This window comes from Coregonus clupeaformis, chromosome 16 (assembly GCF_020615455.1).
Source record: "Coregonus clupeaformis isolate EN_2021a chromosome 16, ASM2061545v1, whole genome shotgun sequence".
Classification (NCBI taxonomy): Eukaryota; Metazoa; Chordata; class Actinopteri; order Salmoniformes; family Salmonidae; genus Coregonus; species Coregonus clupeaformis.
This window is the reverse complement of record NC_059207.1, coordinates 16,265,786-16,286,951: the sequence shown is the minus strand read 5'-3', so window position 1 is coordinate 16,286,951 and position 21,166 is coordinate 16,265,786. Positions and strand designations below refer to the sequence as shown.

Genomic DNA, 21,166 nt, shown 5'->3' with positions numbered 1-21,166 from the left:
ACTGAGAATTTGTATATTGATATTCAATAGAATGAGAGAGTGAGAGGAGAGAGAGAGAAAGAGAAGGCTACCTACTGCCTAGAGAGATATCTCTCTGGTTGGACAGTCTCATGTGCAGCCTTCTCAGTGTCCAGGCCACTCTTTTACAATTTAATTCAAAGCACAAAAGGCAAACAAAACATAATTAAAATATATGTTAGGATCACTCTGACCTGCACTCCTATTCCTGTTCATAAGAGGTTGGAATTTTGGAATGTTCAACATTACAAATTCATGGAACATTCTTCAGTCAACTGACAGTTGACGGAAGACCAGTGTTGCCAACTTAGCGACTTTGTCGCTATATTTAGCGAGTATTCATACCCCTCTAGCGACACATTTTCAAAAAAATCTACTTGCGACAAATCTAGCGACTTTTTCTGGTGTTATTGGAGACTTTTGGAGACTCTGACGTGAAAGCACATATCGTTCTTACTCTTCTCAACGAGCAGCGGGTGCTGCCGTGAGCCCCACCCCCGTCCCAAAGCACTCACAGGCGGCCCAGTCCTCGCGCAGCAGTCCCTCCCAGCTGCAGTCAGAGCAGGAGATGTTCACCCCTCCGCATCCAGACTGCAAATGAATCGCGTATGCGGGAAGCCGCCGCTGGCTAATCCCGCCTTGGCTTATGTTAAATTGCGTCATTCGAATCTGGTATCAGAACAGAATTTAACCATTCAGGGCGGGATGTAAATGTAAAATGTTCTTTGTCTAAAATAAATCACTGCATTTGACTCACACAGCCTCAGTCACTTACTCACCTCGTCCACTGTGCGTGTGCCTCTCTGTGACATAAGCTAAACATCTAGCTGGCTAGCTCATCATGTCTCAGTCTAAACTGTACACTCAAAAATAAAGAAAGGAGTGGGAATCAAACCCTGAATTCAAAGGCTGGTTGAAGCCGTTTATTGGCGATGATACACGGGCATACTGCCTGTATTGTAAGGCTGATTTCTACGCCAAACTTAGTGATGTAAAAAACACATGAAAACTCAAAAACATACTCAAAAGGCAAAGCCTTATAACAGTTCCACCCAAAACAAGCTGCCATTTATGGTTAAAAAAATTGACTCTGCAAAAAAAGCTGAGGCCCCCATGGCATTAGCTATCGCTGAACACTGGTCCATGCTGGCATGTGATCACATTGGAGAAGCATGTAGACCTGCTTTCTCAGACACCACTGCTGCTACCCACTTCAAAGTGCACAGAAATGATTAATGGTGTTCTAGCACCATACTTTCTGAAAAAGTTGGTCACAGATGTGGGTGACAAGCGTTTCAGCCTCCTCCTCAATGAGTCCACGGATGTAAGTGTTTCTAAGTACCTGGGGGTTGTGATAAGGTACTTTAGTGACACCAAGCTGACAATTGTATCAACATTTCTGGGGCTTGTTGAGTTGGAAGGAAGAGATGCCAAATCTATAATAAATAATAATAATATGTCATTTAGCAGACGCTTTTATCCATAATGTGTGCATACATATTTTACGTATGGGTGGTCCCGGGGATCGAACCCATTACCCTGGCGTTACAAGCGCCATGCTCTACCAATTGAGCTACAGAGGCCTTGCTGTTGTGGCTTTCCTCGAGAAGTGTTGTCTTAAAAAATAGAAACTCCTGGGGATATGGACTGACAATGCCTCTTTTATGACGGGGATTAATAATGGGGTCCATAAAGTGCTGAAGGAGGAGTATGGCCTCAAAGATCTGGTTCTTATTCGCTGTGTGTGCCACTCTCTGCAGCTTGCTGTAAGTCATGCTTCCAATGACACCATCCCCCGTAGTGTGGAGTACTTGGTACGAGAGACTTATAGCTGGTTTTCAGTGTCTCCAAAGCGCAGGGAGGCCTATAAGGCCATATATGAGACCATCAACTGTGGGGAGTAACCTTTACTGATAACCAAGGTGTGTGCCACACATTGGCTCTCCATTGAACCCGCGGTTTCACGCATTTTGGACCAGTGGGAGGAGCTTAGGCTGCATTTCGCAGTCACCAAGTCCAGTGAACACTGCTACATGGCTGAGGTTTTATACTCCATGTACAGTGATCCTCAAAACATACAGTGGGGGAAAAAAGTATTTAGTCAGCCACCAATTGTGCAAGTTCTCCCACTTAAAAAGATGAGAGAGGCCTGTAATTTTCATCATAGGTACACATCAACTATGACAGACAAAATGAGAAAAAAAAATCCAGAAAATCACATTGTAGGATTTTTTATGAATTTATTTGCAAATTATGGTGGAAAATAAGTATTTGGTCACCTTCAAACAAGCAAGATTTCTGGCTCTCACAGACCTGTAACCATCAAGGCTTTTGAGGGAGAGCAAGTAGATCCTCTTAAGCTACTTGACAGCTTGGTTAGCCTGATCAAGACTGTGAGCAGAGGGTGATGAATCCACTGGCAAATGTTGATGTACTCAAAGGGTCAATAGATGGATACATCAGTCCCAAACCGTACCTTGGTTACCTTTTTGAGTCAAAGGAAGCTGAGCTCCACCTTGCGCCTGAGGATGAAAACAATGTCCGAAAGCGGTGTGTAGACTTCACCATCTCCCTCACTAATGAGTTGAGGGTGAGACTGCCGGACAACATTGAAGCATTGCAGTACGTGTCAGTTTTCAATGTTGAGGAAACTCTAAAGCACAATAAGAGCCCTGGAGAAATAGAAAAAATAGCCAAGCTCCTTGGCTACTCCCCTGCAGAGATAGACAAGATTGTCCAGCAATGGCGTGCCATCCATCGTAGTAAATGGAATGAGACAAAACACACACTGGGCTTCTGGAGTGAGATTTGGAAGTTCAGGGATGCAGCTGATATCAACCCGTTTCAAGAACTTGCCATGGCTGCTGTGTCTGTGTTGTCCTTGCCACACTCGAATGCTGAAGTCGAGAGAGTATTCAGCCAGATGAGTGTGGTAAAAAGCAAACTTAGAAATCGGATGTCCTTGCAGACCCTTAACTCCATCCTGTACATTCTATATGGACTCAAGCTGTCTTGTGAGGCTTGCTATGAGCACCAGCTGCCTGATAATGTTTTGCAGCTTTTTGCCACATCAGCTGCTTACTCATTTAAGTCAACTCCCTCAGTTGCTGAACCTGCCATAGAGAGCCTTGACCAAAATGATGATGACCCACTCTTTCTGTGAACCAGCACAGCCTGTGTGTGTGTGGAGGGGTGTCTGAAAAAACAACAACGAACCTGAATTAGGGCCAGACTAGTTACCATCATTTTCTCACATTGCCATTGACAGTTTTTTCTATTGTCTCTTTTTGGTCCATTTAGATTGTTAATGCAGATTGTTTACACTTTTTTTATTTTTTATGTTATGGTTAAAAATGTTCATGTTTTACTGTGACTTGTTGTAGGCTCCTAAATGGACCATAAGATTAAAAACCAAACCAAACTTAAGAAAACTAAACTAAAAATGTTTTTTAAATTAAAATAAAATAAAAAATAAGTAACTCCGCCAGTGTCTCTCTTGGGTCACTTTTGCAGGTCCCAAGCCCGGATAAAGGAGGAGGGTTGGAATTGTGACATAAAAAAAACCCAAGAATCGACAGAAGAAAGTTCATTTGTAGTTCTAAACATATTTAGGGTGTTTTTTACTCACTTTGTCTCTCCCACGACATTATTCCTCTCTCCTACAGCATCCATCACAATTACATGCACATGGCACATAATGCAAATTAGGCAATGACGTCATTTAGCGACTTCTAGCGACTTTTCGGACAGCCAATAGCTACTTTCCTTATTGAGGAGTTGGCAACACTGCGCAAGACTCAAAGCAACAGTCTGTCAAACCTGGAGGATTTACAAACTGTTTTTCAACTTGAGGTAAGCAAGCAAAGCATTTGAATGTATGTTAGTCCAGAATAATATTTTGTCAATATGAAGAAATATGTTATTGACATCTTGTTTTAGCACTACCAACATTTTATATTGAAGACTCTGCTTAGCTAGCTAACAACTGCCATTAACTATCTTAGCTAAATTAGCTAGCAAGTAGGCCTCCAGTTTAAAAATAACTCAAAATGCAGGTTGTTTCAGTTGACTATATAGTCCATGGCGATCAGAGAGAGGGGAAGGGATCATGTCAAATGTTTCAACTTCAATGATATCTCAGCCCCATCAACACCTTTATCTTAAGAGGTCTCATCTTTATTATGCAGTGTTATTAAATATAGACAGTACATGTTATGTAAAATATATCCCCAACATAAATTATAGAGAAATGTCTGGAGCATTTATAGATTTTTTTGTGTTGTCTTATTGATCAGGGATGTCAACTACACATGCTGCAGAGTAGATTGGATTTATTTCGATTTGATGAGGTAATTTATGACTATGTATGTTTCTAAAACAAATTAAACATGAGGTTTGATAGTTATTGTGTAATGAACGCAGCCCATTTTTCTTTTGTCAGGATACGAGGATTCGAGACAGCATGTCAGCAAATAGCAAAGTCAGAACACTGCATTGCAAAAAAGAACATACACATTTCTTCCCATGAGAACAGACATAGTGCTTAACTGATTCATTCTATTTTCACACTGGATAAAGTCCTATCTGGTGTCAAACATTAAGCCCTCATGGACGGTAGGGCTTTCTGCTTAAGGTGAGCTATTTATAATTGAAGTACAAGAAAATAGCAGGATAGATGTGATTTTGTTATTGATGTTACTGTATTTATTACATGATAGCTAATGCATTTTTTATTTCCTGTTATCATTTCATAATGAAGCTTTGTATGTTTGTTCTTTAGCATCATGATGAATAGACAGTGATTTACTTTTGTAGTTTGTCTGCAGATTTGACATCAAAACAATAAAGATGGGGTCCTACCTCGCCACCAATATTGAGCCGTACCCCACAGCAAGCCTGAAGGTGAGCTATTTTATACTCTGTGATACAGTGGTGCTGGTGAACTGTGGTGGAACTGTTCTCCATGTTTTACTGCAATGTTATACATTAGTGTATATACAGCAAACTCGATGGTGTTTATTTTTCCTACAGAGAACCCCAGGTTTACTTGGAGGGGAAACCTCAGACTCCTTAACAGATGGGGTCCTCTGTCAGGGTGTGAAGAGCTCATCCAAGAAGACCAGGTCCTTGTGTTGTCCCCCACTGGCATCATGGAAACAAAGACCTTTTGGGAATTGGAACTAGATCTACAGGTACACATTGGCACTTCTGTGAACTTTGTGACAACAAGACTGCCCACCAGCATGCAAACATGGTGTTCCTCAGGAACTTACATTCTCATGAAGAGTAGTATCACTGTAGTATCAATCTGTACATTTTGCTTCCTATCATGACCATCTATTTCTATGAATCTGTACATTTTGCGATTGCCCATCTATTCTATCTGCACATTTACATAATGAGAAATAATCCCATACTTAAATGTACTATTGTATTTCACTGTTCTTAAGTCCTTACTCTAGCACATCAGAGGTATGCTGCAAGTGTTGAAGTTCTGTAAATTTTTGTCAAGTTTGTGCTAGGAATGAGTAAGTGATTGCCAAATCACTACAAGACAAACATGGAATCAATAAGTAAACACCTAAACCATATAAATACTATTTATAGTGCCTTGAAACATCTCATTCATTCTAAGATTGTCTTAAGACGTCTTGAGACCGTCTATAGACGCACCTTAAACATGTCTTGACTTTTTAAGACATGTCTTAAGACGTCTCAGGACATGGTGATGGCTGGGTATGTAGTGATAATCTCTTTCTGGACAGAGTCAAGCTGTAAATGAGGACAGGTCAGTAACGGAGGCGCCCCGTTGTTGGCCCTGAAGCCGAGCCGTTGATCTGTCTGATTGAAACCCCTCCCTAAAGGACGGCGGTGCCACCCAGCCCCCACACCCCGGCCGGGCCAGATCAGAATAGTCTCCCATTGATTTCCAGCACCGGAGAGGAGCAGCTAATCAATCTCCCTCACTTCAGCACTAAGAGCATGGGTCTGCAGAGTGGACAGTCAGGCTATTTAAAGACTAAAACATCAAGATACTAATACATAACCCTGCCCCGCACTCCGGGAAGCCAGGAGTAAGAACATCCGATGGTAGCTGATACATCACGCAGTAACATTGACAAGTCTTTTGTATGCTTCCTGAGGTACCTCCTCTATAGGACTCTTTATGTGGGGACTGGCTACAAGCTTCAGTGGGAGAGGGAAGCTTTGTCCGACTCTCAACCAGTAATCCAGTAATAGGCGGACAATTTTCAACCCCCTCCTCCCCTTATCAAAAATTAGTCTCAGAGCTTTAAATCAAATGAGGCACTGTTACAGTACTGTGTGATAAGATGCCTGGACTGATTAGCAATGCCAGCGCAATCCATCGGCTATGTGTACATGGTGAAGATATAGGACAAAAGACAGAGTGGATTATCAAGTAGAGGCGCTCAGACACAGGGTGGGAGAGGGTTATGTAGAGGTTTTGCTGTGTGAATGTGCTCACCATGAAGGATCGTACCACCACGTCAGGCATCTGGGGGAGTTGGTAGTGCAGCAGAGCAGTGGTGGCGTGATCCGTAACCTTAGAGAGAAAACAGGGCTTGTAAAAACACATGAACATTTGAGAACATTCCAATTGTCTCTGCTTTTAATTCAAGATGGTTTCACGAGCAAGTAAGTATTACATAACATAATCAATACAAGCGATCAAGTAAAACAACATGTTTTCAAAGACAGAGTACTTATTACTCAACTTTTAACATAAGTAAAATAGGTCTGCTAGACTGGTGCAGGGTTGTCATTGGAGCAATACTAATCATAGCGTATACTGTATCAATCTCTCCATCAAATATTCATCCCACATGCAATTATTACGTAACTTTGATAAAGTAAGTTATTCTGTCGATGTAGCTAGTATAGTTTTATTCTGTGTCCAGTCAATATGTGCATTGCTATTAAATTTTTACCATCTGGCGAAGCATGAGGGATACGGCTATTACCAGCACCTGGCAGGCATACAGTACACTACATGCACAGGGAAAACATATCAAAACAGGTGGGCGAAAAAGTATTCTCCTCAAAGATGATGTAAGGATATGACTGGGTGGTTAACAAAGATAGGCTTTGGTGACAAGTCAGACCTTGGCAGTGCAGTGACAGATGGGAGGGGAAGCTGAGGTGTGCTGCCATTCTCTCTCTCTCTCCCTCTCTCTCACTCTCACTCTCACTCACTCTCACTCAGGGTCTGTTTGACTTAGCATTAGGATGAGATCAAGAAATAAACATACTGTGCTTTGATCAGCCAGGGGGCACAAGTGAGAATTCACTATGAAAAGAAAATTGGGTGCTCTCTTTCTATTAATGCTGGCTCCATCCCAGTCACTGGTGTGTGTGTGTGTGTGTGTGTGGCTTTCTGGCTGCCCATATGCTGCCATGGCGATGACGCCGCCTGATTTGGTGAGGGAGGATGAGAGGGAAGTGAGGACGACTCATAACCCCCATATGTTCGCCAGAAAGGACTGTTGCAAAGTGGTTTTAGTTTTAAATGAAATCCGACCGGAAACAGAGTACATTTTGCTATGACAGGGCTTGATTAGTGGGAGAGAAGAACACACAGCAACAGGTGGCCAAACGGGAGACACACAGAGGGTTCCACAATACGGAGACCTATATGACTACTCATGAGTTCCTCAGGTTGGGCATTGCACCCACGTCTGGGGTAAACATGGAGATAGGGTCTCACCTTTTGAAATACCTGATAGTTTGACTTCGACCAGATATCCAGCTGAGGAGAGAAAATGATAATTATTCTCATATCTATGTAATTAATCGTACATTTTCAAACCCACACACATTATTTTCTTCAGTTGTATGCGATACAAATCACAGCAAAAGTGTTCATTTGGAGCATTTAGAACAATGGGATTGGAGTACACGTGTAGTCGTCATCAAGACTGACTACACCCCTCAAACTCAACTCTGGACTTCGAAGCCATTTCCACTGCATTTTTTCAATGTTCCCCTCTAATCAGGGACTGATTTAGACCTGGGACACCAGGTGTGTGCAATTAATTATCAGGTAGAAAAGAAAACTAGCACACTCTGGACCTCATAGGGTAAAAGTTGAATACCCCTGGACTACACCATCAACTTTCATTTAAGTCTATTATCTTTGTAATACCACTCACTAGCATTGTATTGATAATTTGATCAGGTCTATATTTTAAGTTCAAATGACTCCTCTCTTCTTGCTCCCCTGTTGTCCTGTGGCTTGCATCGTCCTTCAGTAAACCGGGAGAGAAGGGCAGGAGATTGTGCGAAGGTCGTCTGAACAGTTTCAAAGACAATAACAAATCAAAACACTACCCTGAATCTAATATCAAACAGGCCCGGTGTCAGCATTTATTAGAGAAATCGGATTCAATCCCCCTCTGTCCCTTTACCCACTACCGACACACAGAGACCCTTTGAAGGGAAACTAATACAGGATCGCAAATTACCCAAGAGATGCCTTCGATAGTCTTTGAAGCCCTCCTTTGATAGTGCAGTGTTCCTTTTCTTTTCCCCACTCTCTCTCTCTCTCTCTCTCTCTCTCTCTCTGTATGCTAGAAGGCTCAGCTTGCTGCTCCTGCCGCTTCTTACCGTATGATAATTAGTGGAGAAAATGGCAGAAATGGGGATGTTGGAGCCTGAGGGGTGGGGATGGGAGACATCCTAAACAAAACCCTGGCTGCTGCTGTTGTGTCTGTCTAACTCATCCTAGGTGGAGCTTTGGGAATGTCTGGACTTCAAAACATTTTCCATGGAGCACATTATCTCTATAAAGTACCCTGAGTAGTTGTGGCAGTTACATATATGTGAGAGCTCGATTTGAAACACTAAATGTGTGCATGCACACGCGCGCACACACACAGTTGAGTACATCAGACAGCATTGTTCTGGCAGGAGGTCTACCATTCATTGGCATAATTAATGGTGATCAAGGTTCTCTGTGGCTTTGATGGCCTCCTAATATTGATGTCAGTTCAAAGAGTCCCCACACTCTGGCTGAGTGAGGGCGAAACACCAACACAGAGCCATGTTCCAAATTAATTAGGGATTAATGTTGAATCTGACTGAGTGGAAATTGTAGAGGAAAGCCAATGTCACCCATCCTTTACAAGCTTTTCATGTGAGAGTGCGAGAGAGGAAGCGGTCACGTAAATTATTCAGCGGTCCAACAGAAAACTGACAATGAGGAATGGAGGTCCAGACCCTGGATTGCATGGTCTTACGTTAGCAGCTGGAGACCATCAGCCCTCTAACAACATTGTTGTATAGAAGGCTATATGAGGTCATTTTGAATACATAGCCCAGAGGGACCCTTCATGGTAGCCAGGACAGTCTCAAGAAGACTGAAGTAGAGGTCTTCACAGGTCCAAGCAGTTCCTAAATCCAGACTTTTGTCTCGGATCTGGGTCGAGTCTGACACACTACATGACCAAAAGTATGTGGATCTCGACAAACTATTTCTGTATAGACCTCACTTTGTGCACGGGGGCAATTGTTATGCTGAAACAGGAAAGGGCCTTCCCCAAACTGTTGCCACAAAGTTGGAAGCACAGAATCGTCTAGAATGTCATTGTATGCTGTAGCGTTAAGATTTCCCTTCACTGGGACTAAGGGGCCTAGTCAGACTGCCAGATTTTATTTTTATTTTTTATTGGTCATTTAGCAGACGCTCTTATCCAGAGCGACTTACAGGAGCAATTAGGGTTAAGTGCCTTGCTCAAGGGCACATCGACAGATTTTTCACCTAGTCGGCTCGGGGATTAGAACCAGCGACCTTTCGGTTACTGGCACAACACAGATGGTGAAGCATGATTCATCACGCCAGAGAACGCATTTCCACTGCTCCAAAGTGCGCATGGTGATCTTAGGCTTGTGTGCAGCTGCTCGGCCATGGAAGCTCATTTCATGAAGCTCCCCACGAACAGTTCTTGTGCTGACGTTGCTTCCAGAGGCAATTTGGAACTCGGTAGTGAGTGTTGCAACCGAGGACAGACGGTTTTTACGCGCTACGCGCTTCAGCATTCGGCGGTCCCGTTCTGTGAGCTTGTGTAGCCTACCAATTCGCAGCTGAGCCGTTGTTGCCCCTAGATGTTTCCACTTCACAATAACAGCACTTACAGTTGACCGGGGCAGCTCTAGCAGGGCAGAAATTTGACGAATTGGCTTCTTGGAAAGGTGGCATCTTATGACGGTGCCACGTTGAAAGTCACTGAGCTCTTCAGTAAGGCCATTCTACTGCCAATGTTTGTCTATAGAGATTGCATGGCTGTGTGCTCGATTTTATACACCTGTCAGCAACGGGTGTGGCTGAAATAGCCAAATCCACTAATTTGAAGGGATGTCCACATACTTTTGTATATATAGTGTCAGGCCACAGGTCTCGGGTATGTGCAATTAAAATTGATTTACTGACTGGACCCGCCCTCTGTTAATTTAATGTGAGGTGATGAGAACTGTGTGAGCTTGTTATCTGTTTCAGCCAATAGCAACTCAATAAAACGTATAGCTTATGTCCAGCTGAAACTGGTTCCGGCCACTCACCTCACGCGCGTCTGCTGCTGAGGGTGGAGAGAGAGAGTGAAAGGAGCTTTGGCCTAGGCTACTGTTGATTGCGAAGATGGAGGACATTTTTATTGAAGTAAAACAAAAGTTAGAGGAGGAAGAGTACAGTGAAAAGAAGCCAACAAGGGGAATCTCTCCCGTCAGTGGACAAAGATGAGAAGAACGTTGGCGCGGCCAAATGGACTGTATGCAACTCGCTATTCAGGTTTGATGCAATTTTCTAACTTATATTTATTATCATTTGTTTTCTCATTATTATTATTATTATTATTATTATTATTATTATTATTATTATTATTATTATTATTATTGTAGGCCTATTTAAGAATCTAAGCCAGTTATTTAAATATGCAAAAAGTGTTTTCATTTGTCATTTTGTTGAGACATTTTTGTTGGCTAAATTAAGTTTGAACAGTTTTTTAAAAATTGAGTTTAAGATTAAAAGTAAGCCTGTTGTAAAATAAATATATTTAGCCTATTGCAGTCATTTGTTGGGTAGGCCTGCGGTAAGAACTCGCCTTAGTTGGTAATTGCTGCAATATAAGCCTGTTAACTTTTGTGAAGGTTTAAACCAGTTCTTTAAATATGCAAAAAAAAAATGTTTCATTCTGTTGAGGCATTTTTTTTGGCCAAATTGAGTTCCAACTGTAATGTTGTGTTTGCCGGTAGGCCTACTATAGGGCTACTCGCACTCAAACCATGAAAAGGAGGGCGAAATGCAAAACTTTATTTAATGCCGCAATATAATAACCTGTTCGTATTTTCCCTATAAACAATGACGACTTACTTTTGATATTACCCTAATAAAATGAAGAACCTTTTGTAAAGGTTTGGTGTGGTATGGCTATTATTAGGCCTAGCTGACTCCGACAGTTGAACTTGAGGTGAGGAAGGATGTTTTAGGCCTACCAGAGTTACTCCTTTAATCTAACAATATAATGTTTATCTTTCAAAAAAATATTCTGATCGAAAAATATAAAAAGTATAAATTAGCTTTCTATAGGCCTATCTATATAGCAGTGGTAGCCTATCAGACAAGGATAAAGAATGTCGGGAACATGGCGCCGGCATATCTCTTTCTTTCTCTCGGTCTCTCTAGGGCTAGGCCCAAGCTTCTCTTCCTTTATATATATTTAAAAAATATGTAAAGTGTATATCATACAGTGGACGCCTAGGCCTATATGCATGCAATGTCCTGATGCATTTAGCGCTAAAATCTCCGACAGCTGAACCATGAGGTGGACAATTATTGTTTTAAGAAAGAAAAAAACATAAAACAATAGGCTATAAAGTTTTGAATATGCTACACATCTAAACACAACAAATATTTTTTGTATAATTTGTTATAGGCCGTTTTTAAGGACACGTAACTGTGGATCATTTGGCCAATATCGCTTGTTTATTGATGACACTAGCATGTTTTTCTCTTTTTCTACTCTCGGAACTAAACAGGTCTCTCTGATCCGAACCGGCACGGGTCTGTTTTTCCACAGGCCTTTTTTGGAACGGGTCTGACTGTCCTCGGGTCTATTCGGAAAGGGTCTCTGTTTTAAAAAGAAAATGAATTTCTGCATTTTAATTTTTTTACATTTTAGTAATTAACCAGACGCTCTTATTCAGAGCAACTTAAAGCGGCAATTAGCGTTAAGTTCCCTTGCTCAAGGGCACATCGACAGATTTTTCACCCAGTCGGCTCCGGGATGCATATTGGGTCGGGTGGGAAAGCCACGGATCCATTTCGGAATGGATCAACATTTTTGGGACCCGTGAAGACCTCTAGACTGAAGTCTCCTGGGAAGTGTACAGATAATATGCCTAGTATGACATCTCTTGACCTGAGTGTAAAAGTAATACCTTATGTAAAGTAATACGTAATGTAAACTAATACCTTATGTAAAGTAATACCTTATGTAAAGTAATACGTAATGTAAACTAATACATTATGTAAAGTAATACCTTATGTAAAGTAATACGTAATGTAAACGAATACCTTATGTAAAGTAATACCTTACGTAAAGTAATACCTTATGTGTATTTTTGCAATGGAGAGAGGGTCGCACCTCACCATCTCATGCAGTACTTCTTAATCCAGCTGTTTGGGCACAAACCTCCCTTTTAACCCTGAACACAATACCTTGCCATCCTCGGAATACACATTTTCGTTGAATCCTCTCATGATGGTCCGGTCTATGAACAGGCTTCTCATCACCACGATGGCTTTCAACACCTTCCCCAACGTCACCTAAAGGAAGAGACAGCAGAGATGAAAAGACAATGACAAATGAAGCCCTGTTCAGTCCTCTTCTAACCAACCGCCATGCCAAAGAAATGTGCTTAGCCTTCTCTCCCCCCTTGAGTCGAAGGTTAACCTACAACCTACAGTGCTCTCCACTGGATGGCCCAATAGGCTTGTTGTACTCAACCTTTCCAGTGAATTAACCTTGGAAAAGAGCAGATACCTCTTTTCATCCGACACACGCTTGACAAACAGAATTACTGAGTTGCAAAGTCTGCCCTGTTAGATATTGACCTTGATCTTTCAAGGCTGAGCAAAGCTTACAAAGGGCTTTGACTTGAGGTCTTAGGCTATCTCTGTGTAAGAGCGGGGAGATAAGAAAAAGACAGCAGAAATTGACCTCTTTAGGTACCAGAGAGAGAGAGAGGGAGAGAGAGAGAGAGAGAGGGAGAGAGAGAGAGGGAGATAGAGAGAGAGGGAGGGAGAGAGAGGGAGAGAGAGAGAGATGGAAAGAGAGAGAGGGAGAGAGCGATGGAGAGAGCGAGCGATGGAAAGAGAGAGGGGGAGAGAGCGATGGAGAGAGCGAGCGATGGAGAGAGCGAGAGCGAGAGAGAGCGAGAGAGCGAGAGAGAGAGCGAGAGAGAGCGAGAGCGAGCGAGAGAGCGAGAGAGAGAGCGAGAGAGAGAGAGCGAGAGCGAGCGAGAGAGAGCGAGAGAGAGAGAGCGAGAGAGAGAGAGAGAGAGAGCGAGCGAGAGAGAGCGAGCGAGCGAGAGAGACAGATAGAGAGAGCGAGAGAGAGAGACAGAGAGAGAGAGAGCGAGCGATGGAGAGAGAGCGAGAGAAAGGGGAAGAGGGGGAGCATGATAAGATAAAAAAAACGTGCTTTATTTGTTAAACCTGTTCCAACAACAGCAGCGTACCCAGAACAAAACAGCGGTGCTTATCGCCTGCTCTACCCAGTCGGAATTATTCATCCAAGGCAGCGCTCCGGCTCAGTTGGCAAATGGGAGGGAAGACCGTCCCAGACTGACAAGGAAAGCACAGTATTTGGGAGGGCTTTTCATGACTCCACTCAAACATGAGAAAGAGGGGGTGACTGAGAAACCCCTTCGTTTTAAACAACGCAGGTGGATTCAATGGCAGACTTAGCAGAATGACTTTGCATGAACTGAGCAACAACAACTTAGAGAGACAAGAAAGAAGTGGCAAAATAGGTCGCAGGTTACAAAATACACTAAATAGGCCTACACATTTTGAAATTCATTTTTCAATAAAATAAAGACCTAAATAATCGGTGGCAGGCTTTTTTTAACGTATGTTACTAGCTATTTGCCTCGATATTAGGCTATATCTACAAATAACCTATTTTCATAAATATACTATAGTGTTCACAACTCTAAATGATCTTCATCAGGCTTGGAGTCTGTTGAAAGCTTGTATGGTGGCTAGGCCTAAATGGTAACATGTTAATTACACAGTAATAGGCTAACCAATGAATTACTTACAGTTTCTTTGGTACAATTTAGTACCAGTTATAGTAGTTACCAATTGTGTTGAATTCTAACCTATCCATTTGTTGCCACATCATTTCCTGTTAATATCGTACAAACATTGTGGAAACAGTAGTGCTCCCAAGACATCTGCAATGGCCATTTCAGATGGCTCATTAAATCATTTCTTATTAAATAGCTGACCAGTTAGATGTTTTTCTAGCACTAAGTCCAATGGAAACTGATCAGAGTTTCAGTTCATAGAGGATTAGTAAGCTCTAAGCTATGGGAGAAAATGGTCATCTTACTAAGTGGTTGGTCCCTGAATTTGTGCAGTGAGGAAAATCCCCCAGCATTGTCGAACACTTCAAAAGCATTTGACTTGATGGATTGTTCTGCACACCAAAACAAGAAACAAAAGGACACTTTTTAAGTCCGGTGACAGAGAATCTAACGACCCTCCATGCATAAATGAAAAAATCCCTTATAAGAAAATATCACCATTGAAAATGATTCGTTTCCCCACAGAAGACAGCCTGTTAGATGGCCTAAGAGGATCCTGTAAAAGGCTTGTCACTTCCACAGCTCTTGTAAGCCTGCTAATTGGAGAGGTGATAGGCAAACACATTTCAAGGAGCGCCTGAACCCATCGAGTGCACTTACAGTGTAGAAAGGAGAGAAACGTACTCCTGTTAAGTGTGTTAGCACAGACTAGTAAAAGATAGTGATGGTTACAAAACAGTACAAGGCTAACTAAATAATCCAAGATGGCGTAGCAGTGCGGTCGTGTACTCTAGTGTGTCCGTGTAAATAGCCTTTTTTTTTTGTTGTTGTCTTTTTCGTATATATTTTCGCTATCACACTTTTCATCCTTCTACTAAATATACTTTCCTGCAACCCGCCTCACTCAATGTGGAACGGATTCTATTATTTACTTACCTTTTATCTAGAATCACCAGTTGAAACTAGCTAGCCAGCTAACTAGCTACTTGCTATTAGCCATCGTTAGCGGTTTTCACCCAGAACATCGGATTTTCTGCCGGAATAACTGAATCACTGGACATTTAACACCGGATCATCGCAACCGAATGGATGTTGTTGTTGGCTAATCACCACTGCCCCCGAAGCAAGCACCAGTTAGCCTTGAGCTAGCCTCGAGTCAGGCCCATCTCCCGGCTATCTACCTCTCTGTCAACCGGACGGGACCTCCTAGTGTCGACACAGAGCCTGCCGATCCATCACGACTGGTCTGCCGACGTAATCGTCTTTGGTTTCAACAGGCTTCCCGTTGCGACGACCACGAAGATCCATCTGCTAGCCCAGGCCCGCTAGCACACGCAATCAATCAGCCATGCTTCCTTCTCACCTGTGGTGTAGCACCAATTCAACTGCTATCGGACTCACATATTGATGTTCACTGGACCTTATGATCACTCAGCTGCACAGCTGATGCCTGCTGGACTGTTCCTTTACATGGTACCCTGTCCTGTTTATCTGTTTAGCCTCAGCCCAAACTTTCATCGCCATTACCAGTTGTTGTCTTAGCTCTCTCGAATAACACCTGTGATTGCTTTATGCCTCTCTCCCATGTCAATATGCCTTGCCTGTTGCTGCAATTGGTGCCTCCAGTGATGCTATCTCTTTCATTGTTACCCAACGCTTAGGTTTACCTCCACTGTACTCATATCCTTGTCTGTACATAATGCCCTGAATCTATTCTACAACGCCCGGAAATCTGCCCCTTTTATTCTCTGTACCCAACGCACTAGAAGACCAGTTCTTAAAGCCTTTAGCCGTATCCTTATTCTAGTCCTCCTCTGTTCCTCTGGTGATGTAGAGGTTAACCCAGGCCGTGCAGCCCCCAGTATCACTCCTACTCCCCAGGCGCTATCATTTGTTGACTTCTGTAACCGTAAAAGCCTTGGTTTTTTGCATGTTAACATCAGAAGCCTCCTCCCTAAGTTTGAGTTATTCACTGCGTTAGCACATTCCGCCAACCCTGATGTTCTAGCAGTGTCTGAATCATGGCTTAGGAAGGCCACCAAAAATTCAGAAATGTTTCCATCCCCAACTACAACATTTTCCATCTAGATAGAACTGCCAAAGGTGGTGGAGTTGCAATCTACTGTAGAGAGCCTGCAGAGCTCTATCATACTATCCAGGTCTGTGCCCAAACAGTTTGAGCTCCTACTTCTAAAAATCCACCTTTCCAGAAATAAGTCTCTCACTGTTGCTGCTTGCTACAGACCCCCCTCAGCCCCCAGCTGCGCCCTGGACACCACATGTGAATTGATTGCGCCCCATCTATCCTCAGAGTTTGTACTGCTTGGTGACCTAAACTGGGATATGCTTAACACCCCGGCCATCCTACAATCCAAACTAGATGCCCTCAATCTCACACAAATCATCAAGGAACCTACCAGGTACAACCCTAAATCCGTAAACATGGGCACCCTCATAGATATCATCCTGACTAACTTACCCTCTAAATACACCTCCGCTGTCTTCAACCAGGATCTCAGCGATCACTGCCTTATTGCCTGCGTCCGTAACGGGTCCGCGGTCAAACGATTTATTGCCTTACCTCCATAACTTGCTACATTTGCACACACTGTATATATATTTTCTGTTGTATTTTTTGTATATGTAACTATGTGTTGTTGTTTTTAATCGCACTGCTTTGCTTTATCTTGGCCAGGTCGCAGTTGTAAATGAGAACTTGTTCTCAACTGGCTTACCTGGTTAAATAAAGGTTAAATAAAAATAAAAAATAACTAAAAATAAAAATAACTAGGTAAAGCGACTCTTATTCATGCAGTATGATGAAAGTCTTGCTGCATGGCCAGCCAAAGTAGGATATCCCTTCTAGTCAGGTTAAACTGTGGATCAACCCAGAACCACTACTGAGAGAAGTACACACACACGTCTCTCAAAAAGTCCTTCAGAGAGATGACACACCAAAATACATTTTGAAACACTTGAATATTGCAGACATTGACGGCCCCTTTAAGTTCAACAGAGGAGCGTGGATTAGAAAATCATCTGACGTGATTAAACATGTCTAGAAAATTCAGGAACATCCATTCATATTTCATGAGGGTGCCTCAGCAACACACATTTCCCCTTCCTCTCCGGTGGCCCGCTCGCTCCTCGCCAAGACAGGTGCTCAAAGGGAGAATACATTACTGACGACATGCCTTTTATAAAGGCAGGGCACTGGCTCTCTGCTCTGCTCTACCCTGGCCAGGCCCAGGACCTGAGGCTCGAGTCCACATTGACTGACTGACTGAGTACTGACTGACTAACGCACACTGGATGGGCTACCATCTCCCATGCCTGAGAGTCACCAACCTCACTTCAGCTACAACAAATCAATCCTCCATTTTAGTAGCCTTTTCAGTAGTTTTAGTAGCCTTTTCAGTATTTATCAATTATTCTGCAAAAAGTTTGTAATTGACAACAACAAATCAATCATCATTACAGGGACGGTTCACACCGAATCAAAGTTTTGTCAGATGTTCTTGTACCTCACAAGTCAATGTGGAGCCGAGAAAAACATTTTACTTCGTCAACACTTCAATTAACTGGCTCTGTACTACGGACCGTGGGAGTACAGACTGATGTGGTGCAGCTAAAACAAAAATCGTTCCCATTGTCCGGTTTATGAGCGAATCAAGTTTCTAATCGTAAACAGATAAAATTACAGTTGACTAGAGGATGAAGAACCTGGCATGTAGATTGTAACGGTACTGTAAACAATTGGATTCCTCTAGGTTTTCTTTTCCAAGGTGAATTGACATCAACTATATTTAAATAAAGTGCTACTTACTTATTATATTAATGTAATAAAGAAATATTTCATTTGAGACCTGCAGAAGGAATATAACGGTTTCAATAGAACAGATGGCAGAGAATGTAGACCTGGCTCCACTTTAGACAACTTGTTGCAGCAATTGTCATACCTAAAATCCTCAGTTGATACATTTGGGGGAGCAGATTGTGAATCACCTATCACATAGTGCCTTGTTCTACTCCTAGATGCTTTGTCTCTCTGTGGAGGTCCAAACAGAGAGGGTGTGTGGAGCTCTAAAATACTACCTAGCCTACATGAACGTGGCGCTAAAATACAGACCATCTGCTAAAGGCTGTGTCTACCCAATGAAAATGGGACAGACAAAAGCCTAGCAGTGCGCTCACACACAGACGCACGTACGCTTATTTGAGCAATTGATCTGGGTCTCCTTCCCGAACAAATGTTTAAAGATTATGTCGGACATATTCCCAATCACAATGGTCAGCACAAGCATAGAGTCTGAGACTTCTCTCTACACCGAGGTACTCTCCACTGAATACTTTCCTGAATGTTTCAAACGTCTTTGAAATGACTGACAAACTACTATTAAATATTTTACAAATGAGACTACCTACCTAGGCAGCTATACTTCATAAGTTTACAAAGTGCTATCCTAATGCCCAGACTAAAAGTATGACCCAGTGGGAAGAACAGAGCTCCACCTTGGACCCAGATGAGCTGGCCTAGTGTGGTTAATTAGGAAAAGGGAAAGTGCATTTCTGTCCGTGGCTGCAGCATAGGCTCACAGATGGTGGGCCGTTTTATTTAACGAGAGAGTGGGCAGCCGATCGCACACTGTAGACAGCAGAGCACACAACAAATTGGAGACGCAATTTTAAAAAAGTAACCGTTTCCAAGCAACAAGTGGGTCTGGATGAGACTGACGTCCTCCATGGTCCTGAGAGTAAAAAAAGAAAGCTGACAAGCTGAGATGGAGAACAAAACAAGATAGTGAGAGAAAGAGGGAAGTCAGCCTTGCAATAAAAGGCTCTGCTGTTTTCACATCCTATAGCCTATCCGCAGCAAACATGTCAAAGACACGTAGAGGCTCATAATTCAACATCCCAAACTATTAGCCCACTGATATGTCACCACAAGGAATGATATCAAGTTTAATGATTTTGTGTGGCTCTGGGCAACACATGGTAGAAAAAACAACAATAACCTTTCCTCTTGACAGTTAATAATTTGTTCTGAAGAAAAAGTCCATTAAATCCAACGATGCCGCTGTGTGACACTAGGGGGAGTGAATTGTTGACATTGAATCTCTGTTTCTTCTTTGAACTGGTAAAAAAAAACAGAAGTGTGAGAGGGATCACTGACTTATTTAATCTACAAAACAGGACTTATTTGCCAACCTGGCTGCCAGTCAGTCAGCTACCTGATCCTGCTTGTTGAGGGCTTGCTGAGGCTGGTTATATATTTTGATGACGACAATGTTTGTTGGTCTCCCTGTCCTGACCTCAGCGCCTGGTTCTCTCCTCCTCAGAATTAAGCCAGTCAGAGGATATCCGGTCAATATTCGACACATGGAGCGCTGCCTGCCCGCCCCGCTCCCCTTACATATCGCCCTTGGCCCAGGTGTTCAGTTCCACTCCTGCTGTAGCGACCTTGATGTGGGATTTTGTAATTTTTAATTTAGATCGATACCCCAACAAGGTCACTTTAAAATTCAATTAATGAGACCCATGTACAGCACGCCCTGCTCCTCTCAAATGTATCAAAAGAAGCAACAACAAACATCTAGGAGCATCAAACGTGACTATCAAGATGCAGTATTCATACCCCTGAGTCAATACAGGTTAGAATCACCTTTGGTAGCGATTACAGCTGTGAGTCGTTCTGGGTAAGTCTAAAGAGATTTGCACCTGTTGGTTGTTGATCATTACTAGACAGCCATTTTCAAGTCTTGCCATTGATTTTCAAGCCGATTTAAGTCAAAACTGTAACTAGGCCACTCAGGACCATTCAATGCCATCTTGGTAAGCAACTCCAGTGTATATTTGGCCTTGTGTTTTACTTTATTGTCCTGCTGAAAGGTGAATTTGTCTCCCAGTGTCTGTCGGAAAGCAGACTGAATCAGGTTTCCCTCTAGGATTTTGCATGTGCTTAGCTCTATTCCGTTTCTTTTTATCCCAAAAAACTCCCTAGTCCTTGCCGATGACAAGCATACTCATAACATGATGCAGCCACCACCATGCTTGAAAATATGAAGTGGTACTCAGTGATGTGTTGTGTTGGTTTTGCCCCAATCATAATGCTTTGTATTCAAGACCAATGTAATTTCTTTGCCACGTTTTTTGCAGTTTTACTTTATTGTCTTATTGCAAACATGTTTTGGAATACCATTCAAAAAATCATGCTCAAAACTATTATTGTAGAATTCAAACGGTACTAGCACACAAAACCATGAAAAGGAATAACCCAAGGAGGCCGTGATGCAAAAATATTATAATTAATTGAATACATGCTCGAAAGAATATAAAAAGTGAAAGTGCAAGGTGCTAAATAAAATGAAAAAGGAATGGAGCATACGTTTCGGCCTTATGCCTTCACCAGTGCTGTACAAACAAATTAAGAAGAGAAGTCCCCACTCTAAGTCCATGCAACTTATTATGTGACTTGTTAAGCACATTTCACTCCTGAACTTATTTAGGCTTGTCATAACATTTTTTTAGTCGAGAAGTGGCAAATTCCTTTTTTTAATGATGGTACATTAGACACCTGTCTGATTCACACCTGTCTGAGTGGATTAATCCAATGGGATGGTACACCAGTATCACCAGTAACACATTTACCGTAAATTCCCATCATTTGTAATTTACTATGTTTGTTTGGTTACGGTAATTATGTTAATGCAATATATTATTGTTACAGTTTTACCGTTGTCATTATAGGAGTGGACACGTTGTTTGCAGAGCGCACAACCTAGGCTACACTTGTCAGAAAAAAGTTTTTTCTCCATTCCATTTA

At 42.4% G+C, this 21,166-nt stretch overlaps 1 protein-coding gene across 2 annotated transcripts in view; it reads right to left on the bottom strand.

The window, feature by feature from the left end:
• The window catches only part of med27 (mediator complex subunit 27), a 94,475-nt gene that overhangs the window by 15,116 nt on the left and 58,193 nt on the right, over window positions 1–21,166 (bottom strand). The window contains exons 5-8 of one of the 2 annotated variants that reach the window (XM_041900415.2): window positions 12,749–12,856; window positions 7,745–7,786; window positions 6,506–6,583; window positions 4,061–5,204 (exon numbers count right to left, since the gene is read on the bottom strand). In XM_041900415.2, coding sequence (XP_041756349.1) covers window positions 5,199–5,204; window positions 6,506–6,583; window positions 7,745–7,786; window positions 12,749–12,856 — 234 coding nt within the window. In that variant the 3' untranslated portion in view covers window positions 4,061–5,198. Of the gene's footprint in view, window positions 1–4,060; window positions 5,205–6,505; window positions 6,584–7,744; window positions 7,787–12,748; window positions 12,857–21,166 lie in introns of those variants that run through there. The other variant, XM_041900414.1, reaches the window with a different exon arrangement.